At 45.9% G+C, this 21,561-nt stretch overlaps 1 protein-coding gene across 4 annotated transcripts; it reads right to left on the minus strand.

The window, feature by feature from the left end:
* Positions 1-705: 705 nt before the first annotated feature.
* LOC116956618 (uncharacterized) lies at positions 706-8,474 on the minus strand. Of its 4 annotated transcripts, none has more exons than XM_076054602.1 (5): positions 8,417-8,474; positions 6,138-6,234; positions 4,076-4,159; positions 3,707-3,841; positions 706-3,089 (listed from the first exon to the last, which is right to left on the minus strand). In XM_076054602.1, exons 1-5 carry the CDS (start codon positions 8,459-8,461, stop codon positions 1,402-1,404), a joined length of 2,049 nt encoding a protein of 682 aa, XP_075910717.1. In that variant the 5' UTR covers positions 8,462-8,474; the 3' UTR covers positions 706-1,401. The 4 variants fall into 4 exon arrangements, with proteins under 4 accessions (XP_075910717.1, XP_075910716.1, XP_032834253.2 ...); XM_076054601.1 differs by having other exon boundaries at positions 706-3,092; positions 8,417-8,471; XM_032978362.2 differs by lacking the exon at positions 8,417-8,474 and adding an exon at positions 7,923-8,408 and having other exon boundaries at positions 706-3,092.
* Positions 8,475-21,561: the final 13,087 nt, after the last annotated feature.

The following is a 21,561-nucleotide window of genomic DNA, read 5'->3' on the forward strand; positions in this document are numbered from 1 at the left end:
CATGCTTCAAATCTCTTTCAACTATTGCCATTGTAGTGCGTATTTAATGTGGCGCTGCACTCTGATGTTGTAGGAGAAAACATTTATTTAAAAGTATATTTAATTAATGTGTTGTCTATATTTATTTAAAGTTGCGCACTTTGATGTGACGTCACATTTCTCACCCCCCCCCCGTCACACATAGTCACAAATGTCTGACCCCCCCCCAGGTGCGTGACGTCATTTATGGACGGCCCCTTACACTACATTACTATACAATACACTACTAAGATGCGCACTACTTGAGCATATCGGCACAAAACAGAGAGCGTAAAGTGGATTCAACAAAAGACGAAATGTGCAGTGGACACCAACTACGGGGCTATGTGCCCATGGATCGTGGAGATGCGTTCCCGAAAGCGTTATTTATTTAGTACGAGCAATATATGCACACACGAGGGCTTCACTGGGGTTTTGAGGTTTCCAGGGTGTGGGAGGAACACGTGTGCGGGGATAGGAGGAGGGAGCTGTACTGAATTAAAGATGAAAGTGACGCGAAGGGTTCATCTCCAAGTTCCTCGTCGTGAAATAGCTATTATTCAGAATGGGAATGTTTATCCTGGAGAAATCCGATGAGCTATGACGATCATTTTTTTTTACAGATGTCCCAGTAGGGGCACGGGGTAAAAAAGTAAATTAAACAATACAAAAACTCCTTTAAAAAAGTTTGTTTTAAACGGTTTTATTATCAACATCGTTTAACTCACGGTCGAGAAGTACGCGAATGGCGTCTGACACACGCGGCGCCTGCTTTTTGTGCGAGCCGATTCCACAGTTTAGGGACGGCAGCGTTTTTGACCTACACAAAATATATATAAATAATAAGGCATCCTTACAAAATGTAAATTGTTTTAAAGTAGCGAATTAATTGATTAATCAATGCCGATTTTGGTACAGGCATGCATTGTCACCGGATCTGAGTATGTGTGCAAAATGTGGAATTGATTGGACAACGGGAAGTGGACGAAATTTTGATCACAAGATTTGACCACGACAAACAGGAATCAAGTTAACTGTTGAAAAAGAAACACGATAGGAGTGCAAAGTATCCGAAAGGTAAGCAAAACTCAATACAAATAAATACGTAAAAGATAAATATTTCTATTAATAAAATGGGGAAGATGGCAGCATTCACGTGGTCTTCCCCGATACATTAGCACAGTTCGCGATGTAAGGTGCGAAAGACGTCCAACGTACATACCTACATGTGATAAAACACAAAAAATGCCATCGTTACAGCGAACGAACGTCTCTAAACAACCTTGCGGTCAGAAAGATTCCACGTACATGGTAGGACAAGAGCATTGCATAAGCAATATTATCCAACTTTTCTCTCGAGAGACGAAACTCCTTTTAGAATGTTCACGCCACATCGTGTGTTCTAGTGTGTATCTCTAAATTGTAGCGATAGGAAAACCCCTTCCCGCACTCCTTGCACACATGGGGCTTCTCACCGGTGTGCGTTCTCGCGTGTGCCTCCAAATTGTAACGTTGCGCGAAGCTCTTCCCGCATTGCTGGCACGAGTGCGGCTTCTCGCCGGTGTGCGTTCTTGTGTGCTTCTCTAAACTGGAACGATGTGTGAATCCCTTTCCACACTCCGAGCACTTGTGCGGCCACTCGCCAGTGTGTGATATGGAGTGTGCGGCCAAGTTACAGCGCTTCGAAAACCCCTTCCCACACTCCTTGCACACGTGCGGCTTCTCGCCGGACGTGTGCGTTCTTGCGTGGTTCTCCAAATCTAAAAGTTGCGCGAAACCCTTTCCGCATTCCTTGCACAGGTGCGGCCACTCGCCCTTGTGTGATAAAGAGAGCTTGGTTAAGGCAGAGCGCTTTGAAAACCCCTTTCCACTTTTCGTGCACACGTGGCGCTTCTCAGAGGCGTGTGTTCTAATGTGTGCCTCCAAATTGTAACGCTGTGCAAAGCCCTTCCCGCACTGCTGGCACGCGTGCGGCTTCTCTCCAGTGTGCGTCCGCGCGTGTTTCTCCAAATTGGAACGCTGTGAAAAGCCCTTCCCACACTCCTTGCACATGTACGGCTTCTCGCCCGTGTGTATCCTCGTGTGTTTCTGAAAATCAGAACGGTGCGTAAATCCTTTTCCACACTCCATGCACACGTATGTCCACTCGCCAGTGTGTGAAATGGAGTGGGCAGCCAAGTTAGAGCGGTTCGTAAACCCCTTCCCGCACTCGTTGCACACGTGCGGTTTCTCGCCGCTGTGTATTCGCGAGTGTTTCTCCAAATCGGAAAGTTGTGCAAAGCCCTTTCCACACTCCATGCACATGTGTGGCCACTCACCAGTGTGTGATGGAGTGTGTGCGGCTAATTTAGAGCGCTTCGAAAAACCCTTCCCACACTCCTTGCACCGGTGCAGCTTCTCGCCCGTGTGTGTTCTAATGTGCTCCTTTAACGTGGAACTTCGTGCAAACCCCTTCCCGCACTCCTTGCACGCGTGCGGCTTCTCGCCCGTGTGTGTTCTTGAGTGCTTCTCTAAATCGGAACACTGTACAAATCCCTTTCCACACTCTGTGCACACGTGCGGCCACTCGCCCGTGTGTGAGATAGCGTGCGTGGTTAAGGTATAGCACGTTGCAAATCCCTTCCCACACTCGTGGCACACGTGCGGCTTTTCGACGGTGTGTGTCCTTGCGTGTTTCTCTGAATCAGAAAGTTGTGCAAATCCCTTGCCACACTCCTTGCACACGTGCGGCCACTCGCCCGTGTGTGATATAGCGTGCGTGGTTAAGGTGGAACGCTTTGTAAACCCCTTCCCACACTCGTTGCACACGTACGACCTCTCACCGGTGTGTGTTCTCATGTGCGTTTCTAAATCAAAACGTGATGTAAACCCCTTGGCACACTCCTTGCAAACGTGCTTCCTCCCATCGGTAGCCACTGCCATGCACAACGCGATGCCTTCAAGTGTCTTCCCGCACTGCTTGCAGGCTTGCGGGATCTTGTTGCTTGTACATTCCGCTTTGTCTGTCTTTATTTCCAAGCCATTGCCCTTCCCGCAGTCCTCGCACAGAAGTTCTGTTTCATTTGCTTCATCTGCTGCACGTTTAGAAAATTGCAAAAGCACATTTCAATCAACCGATGCATTAACGATAAAAGATGATTGCCAAAAACAGCACCAGTAACATTTTAGGTGATCCTACTGCAGTAGCCTCGTTTCTACCTACCTTTGCATTCGCCAAATAAAGAAATAAATCTGCAAATGCTCACAATCATTCTCTATCACTCTTGTTTAAGGAAGAATAATCATATATACATGCACTTGAATGAAAATTAATTTGGATTTAGATCGAGGATGGCGCTGCCGTGATCAAATCTTCAAGATTAAGCAATCATATTGTCAAGATGAAGATTTGATCATCTTAAGCCAAACTAATGTTAATTAATATTCTTAGTTCTTTCAGGTGTGAAGACGACCGTTTGTGTTATGGTCGAAACGTCGTGAGAATTTTTTATTGTTTTATATATTTTTTATTATTTTGTTGTTTCCCTTCAACGTGACTTTACCGAAAGAACTAAGAATATGAATTACTGCAGTCACGAAAGCTTTAAATCAAAATTTAATGTTAATTAAGTCTATTTCTATTCGAGCATTCGTTCTGAAACAAGACGACGCTGCATTGTCTTTGTTAACTTGACCAAAGGAAACTCACCTTCACCAACGTCCTCCTCCGATAACTGAACTTCGATGAAGTTCTGGTCTGAAGTGACCAGACATCCGTGGGAATCCCCTGTCTCCTCTGGCCTCTCACCAGCTCCTTCAACCTTAACAATCTTCACATCTGGAGCTGTGATATGGAAAATGCACGATGGTTCTTTGAAGGATGGGAGATATAATGCACGTAATAATGCAGTCAAGCTGGTCACCTGTATGTGTGTTGCACTTGCTGTCACACCGTACGTAGCCAACCGTGCTAATAGGAGATGCTAGAGTCGTTTATCCGTACACTCTTAGAATTATTGCCTTCGTTTGGCTCTTAATTCTTGGTTTTGCTCTACGAAGCTGTATGCAGGCATCTTACCATCTTCGTCCACTTCCGTTTTCACCACAATCTTCATTTTCTCAGTGCCCAGACTGCCATCATCTTCTTCCTTGATGCCTGGTCCTGCATATGCACACGCGTTCACACTCGACTGTCACAGACGACAACTTCCAGAAGGTGGCAGAGCCACAGATATATCCTGCTGGATCAGGGTTCTATTGCTACAATGCCTCGCGTCACTTACACCGCTATTCCAGTAGCACATTCGAGCAGCGCTCCGCAGGCCGTGCCTCCGATAGCACAGTGGGCTATGTACGGTGTGAAAGAAGTTCACACATATTGTGACAAAGGCTCTTTTGCACGGGCTGTTTCCCATAGCTAAATGCATAAAGAGGGTTAACAACTGGCTAAGGGAGATAGGCAGTATGGCCAGTTTTGGGACCAGTCTAGGTGGGGTTGATAGGGGTTGGGTCCCCCTGGAGTAGTATAAAAGGCAGTGATCAAAGTGAAGCACAGAGGAGCCATAACTCTTAGCACTTCAGAAACCCATACAGCAGTGGAGGAAGTAGGGCTTCAAACCAGGAGCAGCGGACTGGACTCTGGGAAAGGGAGACTTCCTGAGACGTAAGTAGAATTTAGACATCATCATTAGGGTGGATTGTGGGTTGTTGGGAAAAGTATTGAAGGTTAGACGGGCTTTATTTGTGTTTCGGCACCCAGGGCGGGCGTTGGCAGGAGTGAGGCTGGAACGTGGCAAGCTTGAAGAGCAAGAAGAGAGAAGCACGACCGATAGCGGGACCAGTGCACCGTGCCACTGCTGGCTGTACTCCCCGTGACTCTTGGGGAAGGGGGGGGGGAGTTGGCCTCTGCTGATGCTGCCAGGGTGCCCTCACGTGGAGAATGCGTCTGGCTTGGAATATACCGTTATATGCACAGTAGTGGCTAATGTAAGACTCGCATTGAGGGCTGCATGGTGATAAATGGTGTGTCCAGGGAGAGTCGCACAATTACAGCGTAGTGTGTGTGTACGACGGGTTCACGCGAGTCATTAGGTGTTTATGGTTTTGCGCAGCGGGAATATGTCCTTGAACTCGTAAGGAGAAATTGTATAGATAGAATCATGTTAATTTCAAAGCCTCTGTGTGTGTCTGGCTGATTATTAATAGACATCTCTCTTCAGGACTTATATCTGAGACCTCCGTTAATTGTCTGACAATACACACCCACACTACAAAATCACCCCGTTTAAAGGGGAAGAACGCCCTGGCTCGTAATTTACTACTATAATGAGCCAATGTCTGTGTCCCGCGTGTGACGTCACTCCACATCGACCAGCTCCCCTCATTCACAATCATGAACAGGTGACATCCTCCAAATGGACACCCCCCCCCTCTCCATTAATAATAATTAGTGGGTGATGGCACTCCACATGGGGGGGGGGGGGGCGAGGCGCCTCCTCCCCCCTCCTCGGCGTCAACTTATAACCCTCACTACAAAGGCAGAACCCTCACGTCACGCGATCACCGTAACGCTATTGAGACATAAAAGTAAAAAGGACGTCATGATGAACAAGGGATTATAACCTTTAAATGAAATAGGTCTGTCACCGCAGCCTTACAAATTGCACACGAATGGATGCAATGAATATATCACGTCGCGGTCTGCTTTTCTCTTGCAAGTTTCAGATTTACTGCAATACACCCGTCCTTGGACGGGAAAAAGGCTAGTTAAAAAGTAATTACTATATGTTGCGGGGAGTGAAGTTTGGGGGAGAGAGCAGAATTCCCCTCCAATTCTCCCAGTCGCCCGGCGCCACATACTGAATATACATACGTGCCAAGCAAACCCAGGGTCTCTCAGGAGGCCGAGCTATGCCAAGTTGCCTGTAGATCAGAATATGTATTTATACCGGTGGAATCCCATGAGCTATAAAGAACATTTTTCCATTAGGGGCGAGTCAGAACGTTACATGCGTCATTCATCGGGGGTCTCGTATCCAAACACTGTCCAGATGGAAAGCCCGCTCGGCTTTCCACAGTGACGAGATTGGGGAGCATGCCGTGTTACTTTTATGATTTGGTTCGAGGCAGCGCGATCTTACCAGAGTCACGATTCACCGTCACGTCAGGATACATCCTCGGGCTTGGCGTTTCATCGTTTTCTTGTTTGATGAATGCCAACTCAACGTGTGATGCCATCTGAGAGGAGGCAGACACACAGACACCCAGACACACCTCGTCAGATGTGCATTTGAACGTATTGGGCCGTACTCCAGTGTGGCGGGGGTGGTGATATGAGCGGGCTGAACACGAAGCTTCACACGGTCTATGTAATAAGATGTTTTTGGGTTAGATTGCGCAACCGCTTATGGATGTTGGTCACGAAAGTCTACGTGTTAAACCTTCCAACACGGTGTGTCGCCGTATAGCAAGCAATCCAGCTCTGATGCCGATGGGCTGGCTCCGTGTTCCGAAGGCGACAAAATTTGTACTCCTGGCCACAGAGAGACTTGGGTCAGGACGGATGTTCTTCCTCGATTCATTTCTTGGCGGACGGTGGCATCGCAAAGATGACGACTCGCAGTGTGGTGGTGGTGGTGACATCACCACACGTTCGAGTCGTTAAAGCAGCTGCTGAATCTAAGTATGGTAAAGTTATTTTTATAGTAAATAATAAAAGTGATACATATTCTTGGTTCTTTCGGTAAAGTCACGTTGAAGGGAAACAATAAAATAATAAAATATATATAAAACAATATTGTAAAAAAATATAAAACAATATTGTTTTATATATTTTATTATTTTAATATAAAATAACAACATTGTAAAAAAATATATTAAAAATATTGTTTTATATATTTTATTATTTTATTGTTTCCCTTCAACGTGACTTTACCGAAAGAACCAAGAATATGTATCACTGCAGTCACGAAAACTTTAAATCAAAATATAATAAAAGTGAAATTTTGATTTAAAGCTTTCTTTACTGCAAGGATTCATCTTCTTTGGTTCTTTCGGTAAAGTCCTCCAGACAGTCTCGTCCCTTCACCTGATGAAGGCCGCTTGTGTTGTGGCCGAAACGTCGTGAGAATTTTATTATTTTATCAATTTATTATTTTATTCTCATTCTACGTGACTTTACCGAAAGAACCAAAGAAGATAATAAAATTGATTTAATTTATTTTTGTATAAAAATTGTGATTTAATTTCTTTTTATATAAAATAAATTGTGATTTATTTTTTTATTTTTATATAAAATAGTGATTTAATTTATTTTTTCTACCTACGTGACTTTACCGAAAGAACCAAAGCGTATGGATTCCTGCAGTCACGAAAACGTCAAATCCAGATTCTAAGTGCGCTACTTCTGATGGGAGAGTCTTGCAGCTACGCAAACATTGACGTCGTAAATTTCGGTGCCTCGTCTTTACCCTTGGGATGGATCACCCCCACCGGGTCAAACCGAGGTCAGCTCAAGTCGTCCCACGGGAGCGCCGTTGATTAAATAACAGGGAGTTTCAACACTTTTGATTTACATGGGACTATCGTTTTTAATAGGGGGGGGGGGGGCGGGGGAAAACGGCTAACACCGCAACGTGATAAAAATGTAATGTTAACAGGGACCACGCCCGGCCGCCTTTGTCTCTTATGCCCAGCGACGATGTTTTACTACACCACGTACTCATCATTTGAGGCCGAGTCGACCTAGGGGAGGGCCCAGGACCGGTTCAGATAATCGTCGCCTACTGAGTGGTGTTGGTGGTGGCCGTGAGCGGGAATCGAACTCGGGACTTTGCCCTGGTTCGTAGAGCCGCGCAGCGCTAACCGCTGCACCACCGCTCCCCACGCTCACTCGTTTCACCCCCGGCCTCCGTTGAAGGACTCACTGTGTGTTTGTCTCTCTCCACGTGTCTCTCGCCACGTGTCTCTGTCCCTGTTTGTCTCTGTCCCTGTTTGTCTCTCTCCACGTGTCTCTCGCCACGTGTCTCTCTCCCTGTGTTTGTCTCTCTCCACGTGTCTGTCTCTCTCCACGTGTCTCCCTGTGTGACGTGTCTGTCTCCACGTGTCTGTCTCTCTCCCTGTTTGTCTCTCTCCACGTGTCGCTCTCCACGTGTCTCTCTCCCTGTGTTTGTCTCTCTCCACTTGTCCCTCTCCACGTGTCTCTCTCCACGTGTCTCTCTCCAGGTGTCTCTGTCCCTGTTTGTCTCTCTCCACGTGTCTCTCTCCACGTGTCTCTGTCCCTGTTTGTCTCTGTCCCTGTTTGTCTCTCTCCACGTTTGTCTCTCTCCGTCTTCCTGAGTTTCCGTCTGGCGCCACCCCTGCGCGTTAGCAAGCGGAAAGATGCTGCGACAAGACGCCTCTCCCTCCACCCATTCACCACCCAGCAAGCGGCAAGATGCTGCGACAAGACGCCTCTCCCTCTCATTCACCCAGCAAGCGGCAAGATGCTGCGACAAGACGCCTCTCCCCTCCACCACCCAGCAAGCGGCAAGATGTTGCGACAAGACGCCTCCCTCCACCCATTCACCAAGCTAGCGGCAAGATGCTGCGTCAAGACGCCTCTCCCTCCACCTATTCACCACCCAGCTAGAGGCAAGATGCTGCGACAAGACGCCTCTCCCTCTACCACCCAGCAAGCGGCAAGATGCGGGGGAAGACGCATCGCTCTCCACCCATTCACCACCCTACAAGCGGCAAGATGCTGCGACAAGACTCCTCTCCCTTTACCCATTCACCATCCAGCGAGCGGCAAGACGCATCGCCCTCCACCCATTCGCCACCCTGCAAGCGACAAGACGCAACAAAAACGCACTCCCTATTCGCCACCCTGCAAGGGAACGATATGCAGCAAGAAGACGTAAGACAACTCCTACACTTCAAGCCATCGTCTCAACTCCAGCCCCTGTGACTCCCACACCTGTCTCCCTCCCACCCCCCACAGTTCAGCTGTCCTGAATTACCAACTATCGGGTGTGTGCAGTGGCTACGTTTCTCCAGCTGGGGTCTGGGGGTGAATGGGGCAACACGCAGTCACGGTAACCTCGGCATCCGACTTGCTCTGTCAACAAAAGTAAAATGTCGTAATCGAGATGCCTTAATTATCGGTCCTCTATTCTCCGGACCAACAACGCTGCATTGTTCACAAACAGCAATGAACAACTGATCAACAACAGAACTGGGGTAAATTCAGAGTTAAAACCCACAAAAAACTGGATGTGCTTGCCAAAAAACTCCAGTTACCTGGGTTTCGATCGACTAATGACATTTTTAATGTGTGTGTGTCTATGCGATCAAGCATTGATTGTTCTGCCCCACGGCAGATATGGGGGTGTGTCTACACAGGAACTTCCTGATAATTATGATGGTGTTGAGCTTGGCCACGTGACCAGGAAGTTCCGGTATTGATTTGAAGCTTTCGTAACTGCAGGAATCGATACTCTTTGGTTCTTTCGGTAAAGTCACGTAGGTAGAAATAAAGTAAAATAAAACAAATCACAACGTTTCCATCGCAACACAAGCGGTCTTCATCAGGTGGAACAACCACAGCAAGAAATTGCTTAAGTCTTGCTGTGGTTCATCTTCTTTGGTTCTTTCGGTAAAGTCACATAGAATGAGAATAAAATAAAACAATTAAATTCTCACGTTTCGGCCACAACACAAGTGGCCTTCTTCAGGTGAAAGGAACAAACCTGTCGGGACGACAGAGCTACGTTCATTGTAGCTCGTTCATTGTAGCTCTGTCGTCCCGACAGGTTTGTTCCTTTCACCTGAAGAAGGCCACTTGTGTTGTGGCCGAAACGTCGTGAGAATTTTATTGTTTTATCTTATTATTTTATTCTCATTCTACGTGACTTTACCGAAAGAACCAAAGAAGATGAATCCTTGCAGTCACGAAATCGAAAAATCGATTTCGTGACTGCAAGGTTGTTCCACCTAATGAAGATAATGCTGAAGTCTTGCTGTGGTTGTACTACCTGATGAAGACCGCTTGTGTTGCGATCGAAACGTCGTGATTTGTTTTGTTATTTCTACCTACGTGAGTGACTTTACCGAAAGAACCAAAGAGTAAGGAAGTTACGAGGCCAGGCAGGGGTGTCAGCCATTACACAGAGTACAAAATGGAGGCACAGTTAGCATCTCGGTGAAGACGGGTGGGTGCATCTGTTCATTGCGGGATTTTAAGAAGCACTGTCTGTAAGTTCAGACCTAAGGGTTCGAAAGAGTCGGCGGTTTTAATGTGGGGTGCGATTCTTCGGAGAGAAGGTGGCACACCAGGCGGATTGGTCGTTTCGCCGCACTTTTACCAGATGGATTCTTTTATGCCCCCCTTGTCGGAAGAACCCCACAAGTATTGTCTCACGTGTGTGCTCTGTATTGTTACTTAATAAAGAAAAAGGAACCCGTTCGTACAAGCAGCGCAACCGAACTACTCCATCGCCATTATGCATCCGCCGGCATGCCCATTTACAGGGACTCGCGGTTCTGCGTGTCCCAGTTCTCAATAATCGGCTTGCAGCAGTAGAGCTCTAGTGACTTCTTACGTGTGGTACCTCCACAGTCCAGCAGCAGATAGAGCAATGGTGGCTCACGTAGGTAGAAAAATAAAACAAAATAATATATCACGTTTCGATCGCAACACAAGCGGTCGTCCTCAGGCGGAAACATTTTTTATCCAGCAGAAGAACTGCTGAACCAGCGAGAGAGCTGTTACAACAAGGTTATATATGTGGCGATGGCCAAGCAAGCGGGGTCTGTGCTGGAAAGGAATTCGAAACGAGGTTTTCAGGGCATGGGGTGACCCTTAAGGTCTGAATTGGGTCTGTAATAAGGTAGGGCACTGATAAGGGGTTGACAGGTACGTAGTGGTGAGTGTACTAGTGGTGAATTTACTTGTGGTGAGTGTAGTAGTGATTGTCTATTTGTGGTTCTCCCTTGTGATGGTACTTCGTAGGATGAACGTTGAGATTTATATGTGCACGGGGTGACCAATAAGCTCTGAATTTGATCTGTAATCGGGTATGCACATCTACCTATATAATGGAACGCTAAGAGACTTTCTGTTCCCCTGCAACACTTTGCCCTCTAGTTGGCACCATCGCACAGGCCGACTGTCTTCTTGCTGAGCCTTACGTCACGTGACCCAAATGGCGGTACCCTCGTGGTACCAAATCATACAAAATGGCCGAGGCAATGAAATACTTTATTTCTGGGACGCTATTTTTTTTTAACCAGGGGTGTTACTTCACTCCGCGACCTGGGGGCACCAATCAATCTGAAACAGGCGCCACTCTGCGATGTCGAAACGCCAAACATCGGCATAAAAAAATCCGTTATCGGAAAAATTAAACTTTGAATAGTGCATCGTGTACAGTTCGTCGAGATGAGTCCATTGCCGGATCGCCGACCACCAACAGACTACAAATGACTGCATCACGGACATTATGCGCCATAAGGTTCAAGTATACATGACCTGTATCGAGTATACATAACCTGTATACTCGATGCAAACTTCCGACAATAACATAAAGGTGAGGCACCCTGCCCATGCAATAATTGATCAACTTGCGCTCAAAGTGCAACGTTATTTACAATTGACCGTCATAACACGGTGTGGCCAGTTGCCCACCTGACGTTCATGAAGTCCAACTTGATCGTAAGTAAACACGGTATGAGCAAAAGAACAGGCGTTTACCCTATTTTGGCCGCAATAAAACAGGGGTTGTGATTTATTCTATACCTGCGTGACTTTACCGAAAGAACCAAAGAGGATTAGGAGTTGTGTTAAGATGTTCAAACGCCAACACAGAAACCTTTTGCAGGGAATCAAGTGACCGCATTAACCATGCACGGTACTTGTGAACATGCCAACAATCACGCTCTGCTAATAACATTATCTGGGCATTGTCTTTGAAACTGATTGGCCTACACGAGAGGCAGTAGCCTTCTTTTGGGCCAAGTCTCACCACCAGTGTGAGGCCGGAGGACGACGCCAAACAGCGAACAGTACAAAAGGCATAGTTATTGACTTAAAGTTTTCGTGACTGCCCACCATTGGCATTGGCTGCTGACACTTGGGCTACGCCCATTTCAAACCTTTTATTAACAGTTTGCCTTTAGAAGCTGACCCCCCTTTTCCTGATGATGACTGCTTGTGTTGCGATCGAAACGTAGTTTTTGGTTATTTTCCTTGAACCTATCTACGTGACTTCACCGAAAGACCCAAAGAACAGTACAAAGGCAATGCCACCATCAGAGCATTTGTGGCGGCCTTCATAGGTGCTCGCTAACTGCACTTGCCCCAACAGTCAAAGGCTACACCGGGTGATGGGGAATCTTTTGGATTGGTGTGCGCGTGTGACATTGTAGCGAGTTTACTCGACGAGCAAGCGCTCTTGCCTCTCGTCAAATCCTCTTGGAAGTTCCTCGGGGGATCTCCTCCTCCTCCTGCCTTGGTCTGGTCACAGTTACGGATACACGAATGCTCCTCAGAAGGGCACTCCGAAAATTCGTAGTTGACATTCCACAGCGCCGCCGGTGTCCCTCGGTGGTCGAAGTCACTCTCGATCCTCGAGAAGGGAGGGCAGAACACAACGCGGAGTGTTCGCTCATCGCCTCCTCCTAACTCGTCGATTCTTGTCGTCGTTACGATCATGGGAGGAGAGGGATGAGGGCCAGCCGGTTGCAAAAGCGACAGGACGTAAGACAACTATCATCTGTGCCACCCCCCCCCCCCACCCAGTTCAGCAGTCCTGCATTACCAGCTATCGGGTGTGTGCAGTGGCTATAATCCATAATACAGGCTTTTTGGGTGAGATAAAAGTGTCGTGAAACCCACCACCACCTGACACAGCCAATTAGTAAAGGTTTGTCACGTAAACAGAACGTGGCCAATTCGTTAACTAGTACAGCACTAACCGGTTGTGTGGAGAGCAAAGCCACAACATTTTACAATCTGAGTACGACGTTTCGCCAGTAATTACAAGCAGCTTCATCAGGCAGCAGCCAGATTTGTGGAGATGTGATTAAGTGGGGGAGGGATTCATGCATATCGATGACTATGGGTATCCATTACCATTTGCGTTATTTATATGGTAATCAACGTACATTATTCATAATACTGTGTTAAACGGTCATTATGCATGCCCATGTTTGCACCCAATTAATGGCTAGCCAGGGTATAAAATAACAGACTCTAGGGGCAAGTGCTGTTAGCGAGTAGCACCTATGCATACCGGTACGGCACACGAGGGGGTGGTTGGCCAGCACCACGCCCGACCGCCTTTGTCTCCCCCAGTGGCGATGTTTACTACACACTGCCACCAGGTACTCATTTGAGGTTGAGTCGATCTCGAGGATGCCCATGGCAATGGAGTTTCACGACATTTGTGCGATCTACTAACCCTCCCCTCCACAGAATCAGAATCTTTAGACTGGAGGTAGTTGTCCACATGCTGGATTACAAGCGTGCACTGTAATAGGACGACATGAATCATGCAACAGAATGATACGTAAATTTTTCAGGCTGATAGATGTATGGACTGAGCTTGGCTTTGCCCAATTACGTTTTTTTCGTGTATATTCTGGATTACTGGAATGGGAATCGACAGAAACGATACATTTTTTTCAGCAGCAACACGATCTGAAGCTCGATCATAGCTTGATCACTGCACGATCACATAGACACATTAAAATTGTCAATGGTAGATCACTGCTCAATCACAGAGACATTCAAAATATCATAGCTCGATCACTGGTCGATCACATAGATACGCATATTCGAAATGCCATTGCTTGACCGGTGCTCGATCACATCGAGACACATACTGAAACGTTATAGTATCATGTAATGGTGTGTTGATGTTGTTCATTGCTGGTCAGTGTGTAGTTACTAGCCATCCTATTTCAAGATAAATCGCAATGTCATCCATGAGGCGACCGTACATCTGATGGCGACCTCCAAATTGGAGCAGCAAGAAAACGCAACTCAACAATAAAAACAATCGATAACCACACCACTTATTAACAAACCATGCCCTTCACTAAAGCAATAAACTCAACACTTCCAATCACAACCATCAGTATGCACTACTTTTAAGAAATGAAATACAAGCGACCAACATTAATGAAAAGCACAAGACGTAATTACATTTTATTATCAGTAATATAAAGACTAGAAAGATTTTATCTGTAGCAGTGCAAAAAAACCAAGATTAATGCGCCTTTCTCCTGTAATCAACCTTTTAGTGTACAATGGCTCGTAAAAAAAATCATAAATTTCTGAAGCTTACTACTTAAATATGTGAAAGTTTTTAAAAAGCCGGTTTCAGTGCAGATACTGCTTTCACTGCAATTGTGCAGATGTTTTGGTCTGTGCCCTTGTTTTGCCCCTAGTATTATTGCTCGTTTGGTTAGCGAGGCACGTGTCAACAGATTTTGTTTCCTGCAGTGGTTGCTCAAACTCATGTAATTTCCTCTTTTTAGATATCTGTTTTGTGGCCGCCTGTTTCTCTGCTCGCTTTTTGGGGTGATCACGAGCGACGCATTTCTTGTGAGCACCTCCTTTGTGCTTGTCCGCCGATTGCCTTGTAATTCGTTTTGCCAAATCAATCTCTGGCACAGACATCGCGGCACTGGGAATTATTCCCCTTCCCAGGTCCCGCTGATTGTCCACACGTTCCACATCCCCTCCTGATAGATTGGCCAGGGAAAACTCAATTTTCTCAAGGCGACTATTCATAGAATTTTGTCTTTCCACAATAATTGTCAAGCAAGAATTCACATGTTTAAAGGTTTCCGCAAATTTTTCTTCTATTTTCTTATTCATTTCACCTGCAAAATATCACAAACGTTTACAGATTTTGAAGAAAATAAAAAAAAAAATTGGAATCAGTTGTGGTTGTTAATATTCCAATAATACTTACTTTTAATCCTTTCCTCCATTTCTGCCAGATTGAAATTATCTTGCACAATAGTTTTGCTCTTTTCTTCAACCTCAGGTGGTTCACCTACACTCATCTCCAGTGCGTCCTTGGTTGTGCTTTCAAGACTGTACACGTCTTATCAAGAAACAATGGGTTGCATCATTACGATAAATCTCGATAATAATGAGTAAATATTCACATGTAAAGCCCTATAAGATCAAAACAAACAAAAGATTACTCACCATTCTCATCCAAATCCGGCAAACCCCTAAGTTTGACAAAAACTTGCATGTAGGAGCGTAATTTACGTCCTTTGCCCTTGTTTTCCTCTTTATTCCAGAATGCATAATCAATCATCATGCGTCGCCATCGAAGCTGAATTTGCCTAGGGTACCTGCAGATTCCTTTCTTCAACAATTCTCTTTGAATTTTAACGAACAACCCGCCTTTATGTAAACCCGGCGGGCTGTTTATTTTACTTGAAATGTCAGGATTGTCTTCTATAATCTTTAACATCGCAAATGTTTCCAAGTCCGTCCACGGGGAACCGTGTGCAGCTGAAGATGCCTGGGTCAACCACAAAAATAATAAACGTAATGGATTTAATGCCACGACAAGCAGAATGTTTCATCACAAAAAGCATCGTTAAATATATTGCTATAAATATGATGAACTTGTACAAAAATATAAAAGCTCAATTCGCCTTGCTCTCTCGACGTTATACAACATATAATGCACATTTTTGTAAAATGCTGCTTGATGTGTGATGTATGTATAGAAGTGAACGTTATTTTTGATGATGAAATTTTAGCTACCGCACCAGGGTAACTTTATCATGAAACATTAAACGGCAGAACACTGTGTAATGTTTACTCCCTTTGTTACAAATAACCTTTTGGTTTCACAACTGTGAAATATTCAAGGGTCTAAACCTTAGCTCCTTTTCAATCGACGTAATTATATTGTAAACAAAACTCCTGGAGCGCCACACGACAGGTCACTGGTTGTGCCAAAAGAAAAACAAATCTAGCTGGGGCCAAGGGGTGAACGTGGCAACGCACCGTTACGGCAATCTCGGCACCGGACTTGTTGCTCTTTGTCAGCTATAAGAAACAACTGCATAATCGAGGTGACTCGACATCAGTTATTGGTCCCCTGTTCTCCGGAGCAACAACACTGCATTGATCACAAACACCAATGCATAGCCATACCACTTACTGACAACACTACTGACCAACAACAGGAGAACTCGGGTTTTTACGGGTAAAACCCCCAGAAAACTGGATGTGCTTGTCAAATAACTCCAGTTATCTGGGGTTCCGGTCGACTATTTACATTTTGAATGTGTGTCTATGTGATCAAGCATTGATCAGGCATCGATCAAGCTTTGATCGGGCACTAATCGAGCGACGATCCACCATCGATTGAGTACCAGTCAAGCTATGACATTTGAATGTGTCTGTGATCAAGCATCGATCATCGATCGAGCTTTGAACACCGATCTAGTTTTGATTGAGCACTGATCAAGCAGTGATTGAGCACCGATCGAGCACCAATTGAGCACCAATTGAGCATCATTCGAGCAGTGATTGAGGACCGATTGAGCTATAACATTTTGAGTGTGTGATCGAGCGGTGATCGAGCGGTGATCGAGTTAATACATTTTCAATGTGTCTATATGATCGAGCAGTGATTGGGGCTTGCTTAAGCTTTAATCGAACAGTACGGCGATTACTGTAACACGATTGTTGGCATTTTTGGCTGATAGCCCACCCATTGATAACCATTGGCTACCCTGTACATTGACATAATTTATCATTCTGTTGCCGATTCAATTGGTCCTGTTACAGCGCCACAACAGCCCAGTGTCTCCATGTGTATGTTGACCTTTACAAAACGGTGCAGTTTTTTAAAGCCATTTTCCCACATTCAGGACGTGACGACCCGTGTATACAAGTAAACCCAGACAACCAAAAACATCTAGGTATATCCCATGACCTCCTGTCGGCCAGCCTTAGACACTTGAAGGGGTGAGTCAGATTCACTTACAAATCTAGCAGATTGAGAATTGAAATGTTGCAATGATAATGCTGCTTTTCACGGACTCTTGGGCAAAAGAAGGGGGAGTTCAATGAAGTTTCTGGAAGGCAGGGTGAGGAGATAGGTATACAAATGACAGGAGACCCAGCTATGGCTGGCTCTCCTCTGATTCAGTGTTGAAGTCGGCCAGAAAGATGTTAGCCCTCAGTCGCCCAGCATAAAGGGTTGCCTGCCAACTATAAAGTAGAGGAGTCGAGATGAGTAAAGTAGCAGAGCGTGGTGGTCAGTGGTCGTGCTGGGTGGCTGCTCAGTCCCCCCCTCTCCTCCCCCACTCCTGCAGTGCCCAAATTCTAGGGAAGGGCAAAGAAAAGAGCCGAAAAAAAGGGGCAAGGCCTCACACTCCACCCGAGATGTTAACGACCTGGTCTGGTATACATGTCACGGGTTTCGATGCCTGCTTCATATTTAGAGTTTGCGTGTTCTCCCCGTGGTGGTCGCGTGGACTATTTCTCTGGGTCTTACGGGTTTTCCCCTCCACATTTAGAATTCAACGTGCGTTTCGAGAATTTGACTGCTAGAAATTTCCACATGGCAAGCCACTTCTCGTTGGGCGATCATTTGTGGTCAGGTTGCTTCTGAAACAGCGCTATATAGCTCAGTGGAGCCTTACCTGGTAAAATACAAAACTTTTAGTTTAAGGCAGGGAGTGGGAAGGAGTGAAGCGAGAATGGTCGAGAATCGGGGCGGTGTTTTGGGTTTAGCGGCAGCAATCCACCCGGGGGTGGGGGGTGGGGTGGGGGGGATCGCATGCTACGTGAATGGACTTTAAGAACCTTAGAAAAAAGTTTTTAAAGTTAAAATACTTACCAGTGAGGCAGGTGCCTCTTACACAGCTGCATAAAAGTGCGGGGGAAGGGGGGGCGATCCTTACCATCGACCACGAAGAAGGCGGCTAGTGGTGGGGGGTTATAACCGAGCCTCCCAAGGCATCACTCACCGAGCCATAGCCCCAGCCTGACTACCCCACACTGGCGCAGTGAGGCTGGGGCCGTCGCACGGAAGGGGCATTTTCTAAGTGCCCGCAGCGTAAACTGGGCGGGTGAGCAGGCCCACCCTCAAGGCCACCAAAGCATTCCCCAACTCCATCGAACAACGTGCAGCAGCGGACGCAACCGGGATTGGCTCAAATACAGGCGGGCCTCGCTGAGCGCTCAAGAAGAATGTGCCGTTGTTGTTCCTAGAGTATGTGAGAGCATCGCTATTCGAATCACAGTTAAAAGGAGCCATTATTCCCCATTGTATATATGGGGATGCGTTCCCGACAGTGTTGTGTTTCTTTCATGAGCAATATATGAGGGCTTAATCGGGGTTTTGGTAATAGCGCAAAGAATAATAGAGATGGTAAACGTTTCATAAGAAATATATATTTTATTATAACATCAGGGAGTATTATAGAGTGTACTCATGAGTGCATTCTACTTTACTCCTACAATGCAGTGGTGGGAGGTTGTGAGAACTGTCTGTGTTCCCAATCCGGGTGATTCTCAGAGAGCTCCAGGACCTCTGTGACCTTAGTGATGCCATGAGTCTATATTTCTGTCAGGTTCCTTTTAGGTGGAGCCTGAGACTCCATCATAGTCTCGTGAGTTCTCACTTGGCTAAATGTACCGTACTAACATTGGATTTTTTTTACACGTATTTATATAATCGTGACTGTGAATCGTGACAATCGAATCGCGGGGTGGTGGTCATTGGCTCAGAGCGTGCGTCGATTTCATTGGCTGAGCGAATTAATGGGCAGGGTACGTTTCCTCGGCCAGCGCTGCTGCGTCTTCTCATAAGTACTTTTTAGATTACAGTATTTGAGTTTATTCATTTTTTCGTGAATATTTTATCCGGGACTTATGATTTGGTGTTTTACAGGGTCGCGCTATGCGAGGTCTGCCTGTAATTGATTGGCATCCACCCCGAGCCCCCTCTCCTGGCTTTTAAACGCAGGTGGCCCAGCGCATTACCGTGTCGAGGTTTCCAGGGTGTGGGAAGAACACGTGAGCTGGGGTGGCAGAAACGCCAGTGGGGGACTTGTACTGAATGAATGATGAAGCTGACGCAGGGTTCATCTCCAAGTTCCTCGTGTGTCCGTTATTATCAAAATGGGGACGATGAATACCTTCACGTGGTCTTCCCTGTTACGTGGTAAAACGCAACAAATGTCATCAATCCGGCGACCGAACATTGACAATGGCAACAATGTCATCATTAAAAATAGAATATATACATTTTTCAGCCTCGGTAGAACAAAAAGATTCCACTCCATATCATTCCCCAACAGAGACCAGGTTTTCGCTTAATCCCCTTCATCACTGAGTTAATGATCAAGGTATGAGACATCAGCTCCCACAATCCCAAGCTTGGACTCCCTCTCAAAAATAAATTGGGTGCTCGCCATTTTTTGGGCAGACGCACCTCCGATTAGCACGGTTGGCTCTGTACGGTGCGAAGGAAGTTATCAAAGACTAGGTGGAGAACCCTTTGGTGTGCTGTTCATCACCTGCCCGTACCCGTCCACGAGACACGGTTGAGGCTTGTATGGCACGAGTATGGAATTGGTCGATTTACCAAAGCATATTGGCTGACCGAACCTCGCTTGAGACTATGAAGCATCGCTACTTCGTGTTTCACACAAAAGTAATGGGAGTGTGGCGTCTTCACTGTGCTTTGAGCGTGACCTGACAGTAAAGTAGAATGAGGCAGGGAGGCACATTATGCCATTGTGGAGTGCCGTTTGAAGCGACGCGTTTGTGGGGAAACACGCGAGACCACGGCGGAGTTGTTGTTTGGCATGAAAGGGTCAGTAGGTGGCGGAGTGACTTTTTTGGGAGTCAAAGGCTTGGTTTTGATTGAGGAACACCCAGGATGTGAGGTACAGGACTGCTATGAGAGACACGTCCTGTTGTAAGGGAGATATGAAATATTTGATTAGGGATATAATAAAAATAATCATTTAGATTTGTAATAGCGCATTTCATCCAATGATCCAAATTTGCCTCCTATGGAAATCAGGAAATAAGACGGAGCCAGCGTAAATGACCAAAAATATGGGCAACAGGCCATTTCAAAGAGGTAAGTTTGCAGGGGAGATTTAATTTTCTCTAAAGATTCTGATTGTCTTATTATCAGAGGCAACTCGTTTCATAGTCTTGGAGCTGTACTGGCAAAAGCCCCATCACCCCAGGAACGGAGCCTTGACCTCGGAATATTAAGGAGGAAGTCAGAAGATCTCAAGGACCTCATTGATGTATATAAGTGGATCAGTTTTTGTAAGTATCGTGGAGCTAAACCATTGACAGCCTTGTACGTCAATAGCAGGACCTTATAATCAATGTCATATTTGATTGGTAGCCGATGCAAGGACAAGAGAACGGGTGTGATGTGCTCTCAAAATGGTGTTTGCGTAAGCATTCTAGCAGCAGCATGCTGAACGAGCTAAAGTCTACCAAGCACCTTAATCTGAATCCCAATCAGTAATGTGTTACAATTGTCAAGTTGGGAGAACACAGACGCGTGGACCAGTCTCTGTAATCATCGGGCGACAGGAATCAACGCAGCCAGACATTTCTTAGGTGGAAAAAGTATGTTCTGACCACTCTAGATACATGTGCCTCAAAGGATAACTACTGATTAAATTGTACACCAACATTTCTGATCTCCTGTGATGGAGACATCATGACTATCTGTAGACAAACATAGTGATCTAATTTTAGATAACTGTAAGGGGGAACCAATGGCTATGAACTCAGTTTTGTTGGCATTCCATAAGAGAAAATTATTGTGAAGCCAAGATCTTACTAGAGATAATGATGCAGACAATCTTATCTTAAAGGAAGTTGTATAGCGCCTTAACCAAGACGCCTTACAAAGAATTAACAATGGTACATATGAATGTAATGGTGGAGATTAAGTAGATTAAATAGATGAGAGGAAGCAATGGGAAAATCTGTGATGCGTGAATTCGGTGAAAGGAAAATGATGACAGTCAATGATGATGAATGGATTGAATGGGTGAAAGCCATATGAGAATATGAAGTGGGAAAAGTAACAGTGGGGGGACATTAAGGGGTCGTGGGGTGAGCTAGGGGAAAATAAGTGAGTTTTGAGTGCAGAGCGGAACCTAGCGAGTGAACGTGACTGTTTAATGTGGAGGGGAATTTTGTTTGAGTGAAGGGGGGCAAGAAGAGAAAAAGAGGGAAAGCGTGATTCAGCACAAGGAGGAGGAACAGAGCAATGATTGAGAACGTAGAGGGCAAGAAGGCACGTAGCGAGCTACGAGCGTGGCAAGATATGGTGGGGCAAGGACATGAAGGGATCTGTAGACCAGCGTGGGGAATTTGAACATAGTACACATGAAGCCAGTGCAGTTGCGTGAGGAGGGTCGAGGTATGGGAATTATAGGGGAAGGTTGGATGAATAGACTGTCCTCGCACAATCGGAACCTATGCGGACATGAATTTTAGGTATCAGCATAGCAGTGATATGACAAGGCCAGATGTCATAGCAGCGTGTC

Source organism: Petromyzon marinus, chromosome 66 (assembly GCF_048934315.1).
Source record: "Petromyzon marinus isolate PM22_M1 ecotype Great Lakes invasive population chromosome 66, UKy_Petmar_22M1.pri1.0, whole genome shotgun sequence".
Lineage (NCBI taxonomy): Eukaryota > Metazoa > Chordata > Hyperoartia > Petromyzontiformes > Petromyzontidae > Petromyzon > Petromyzon marinus.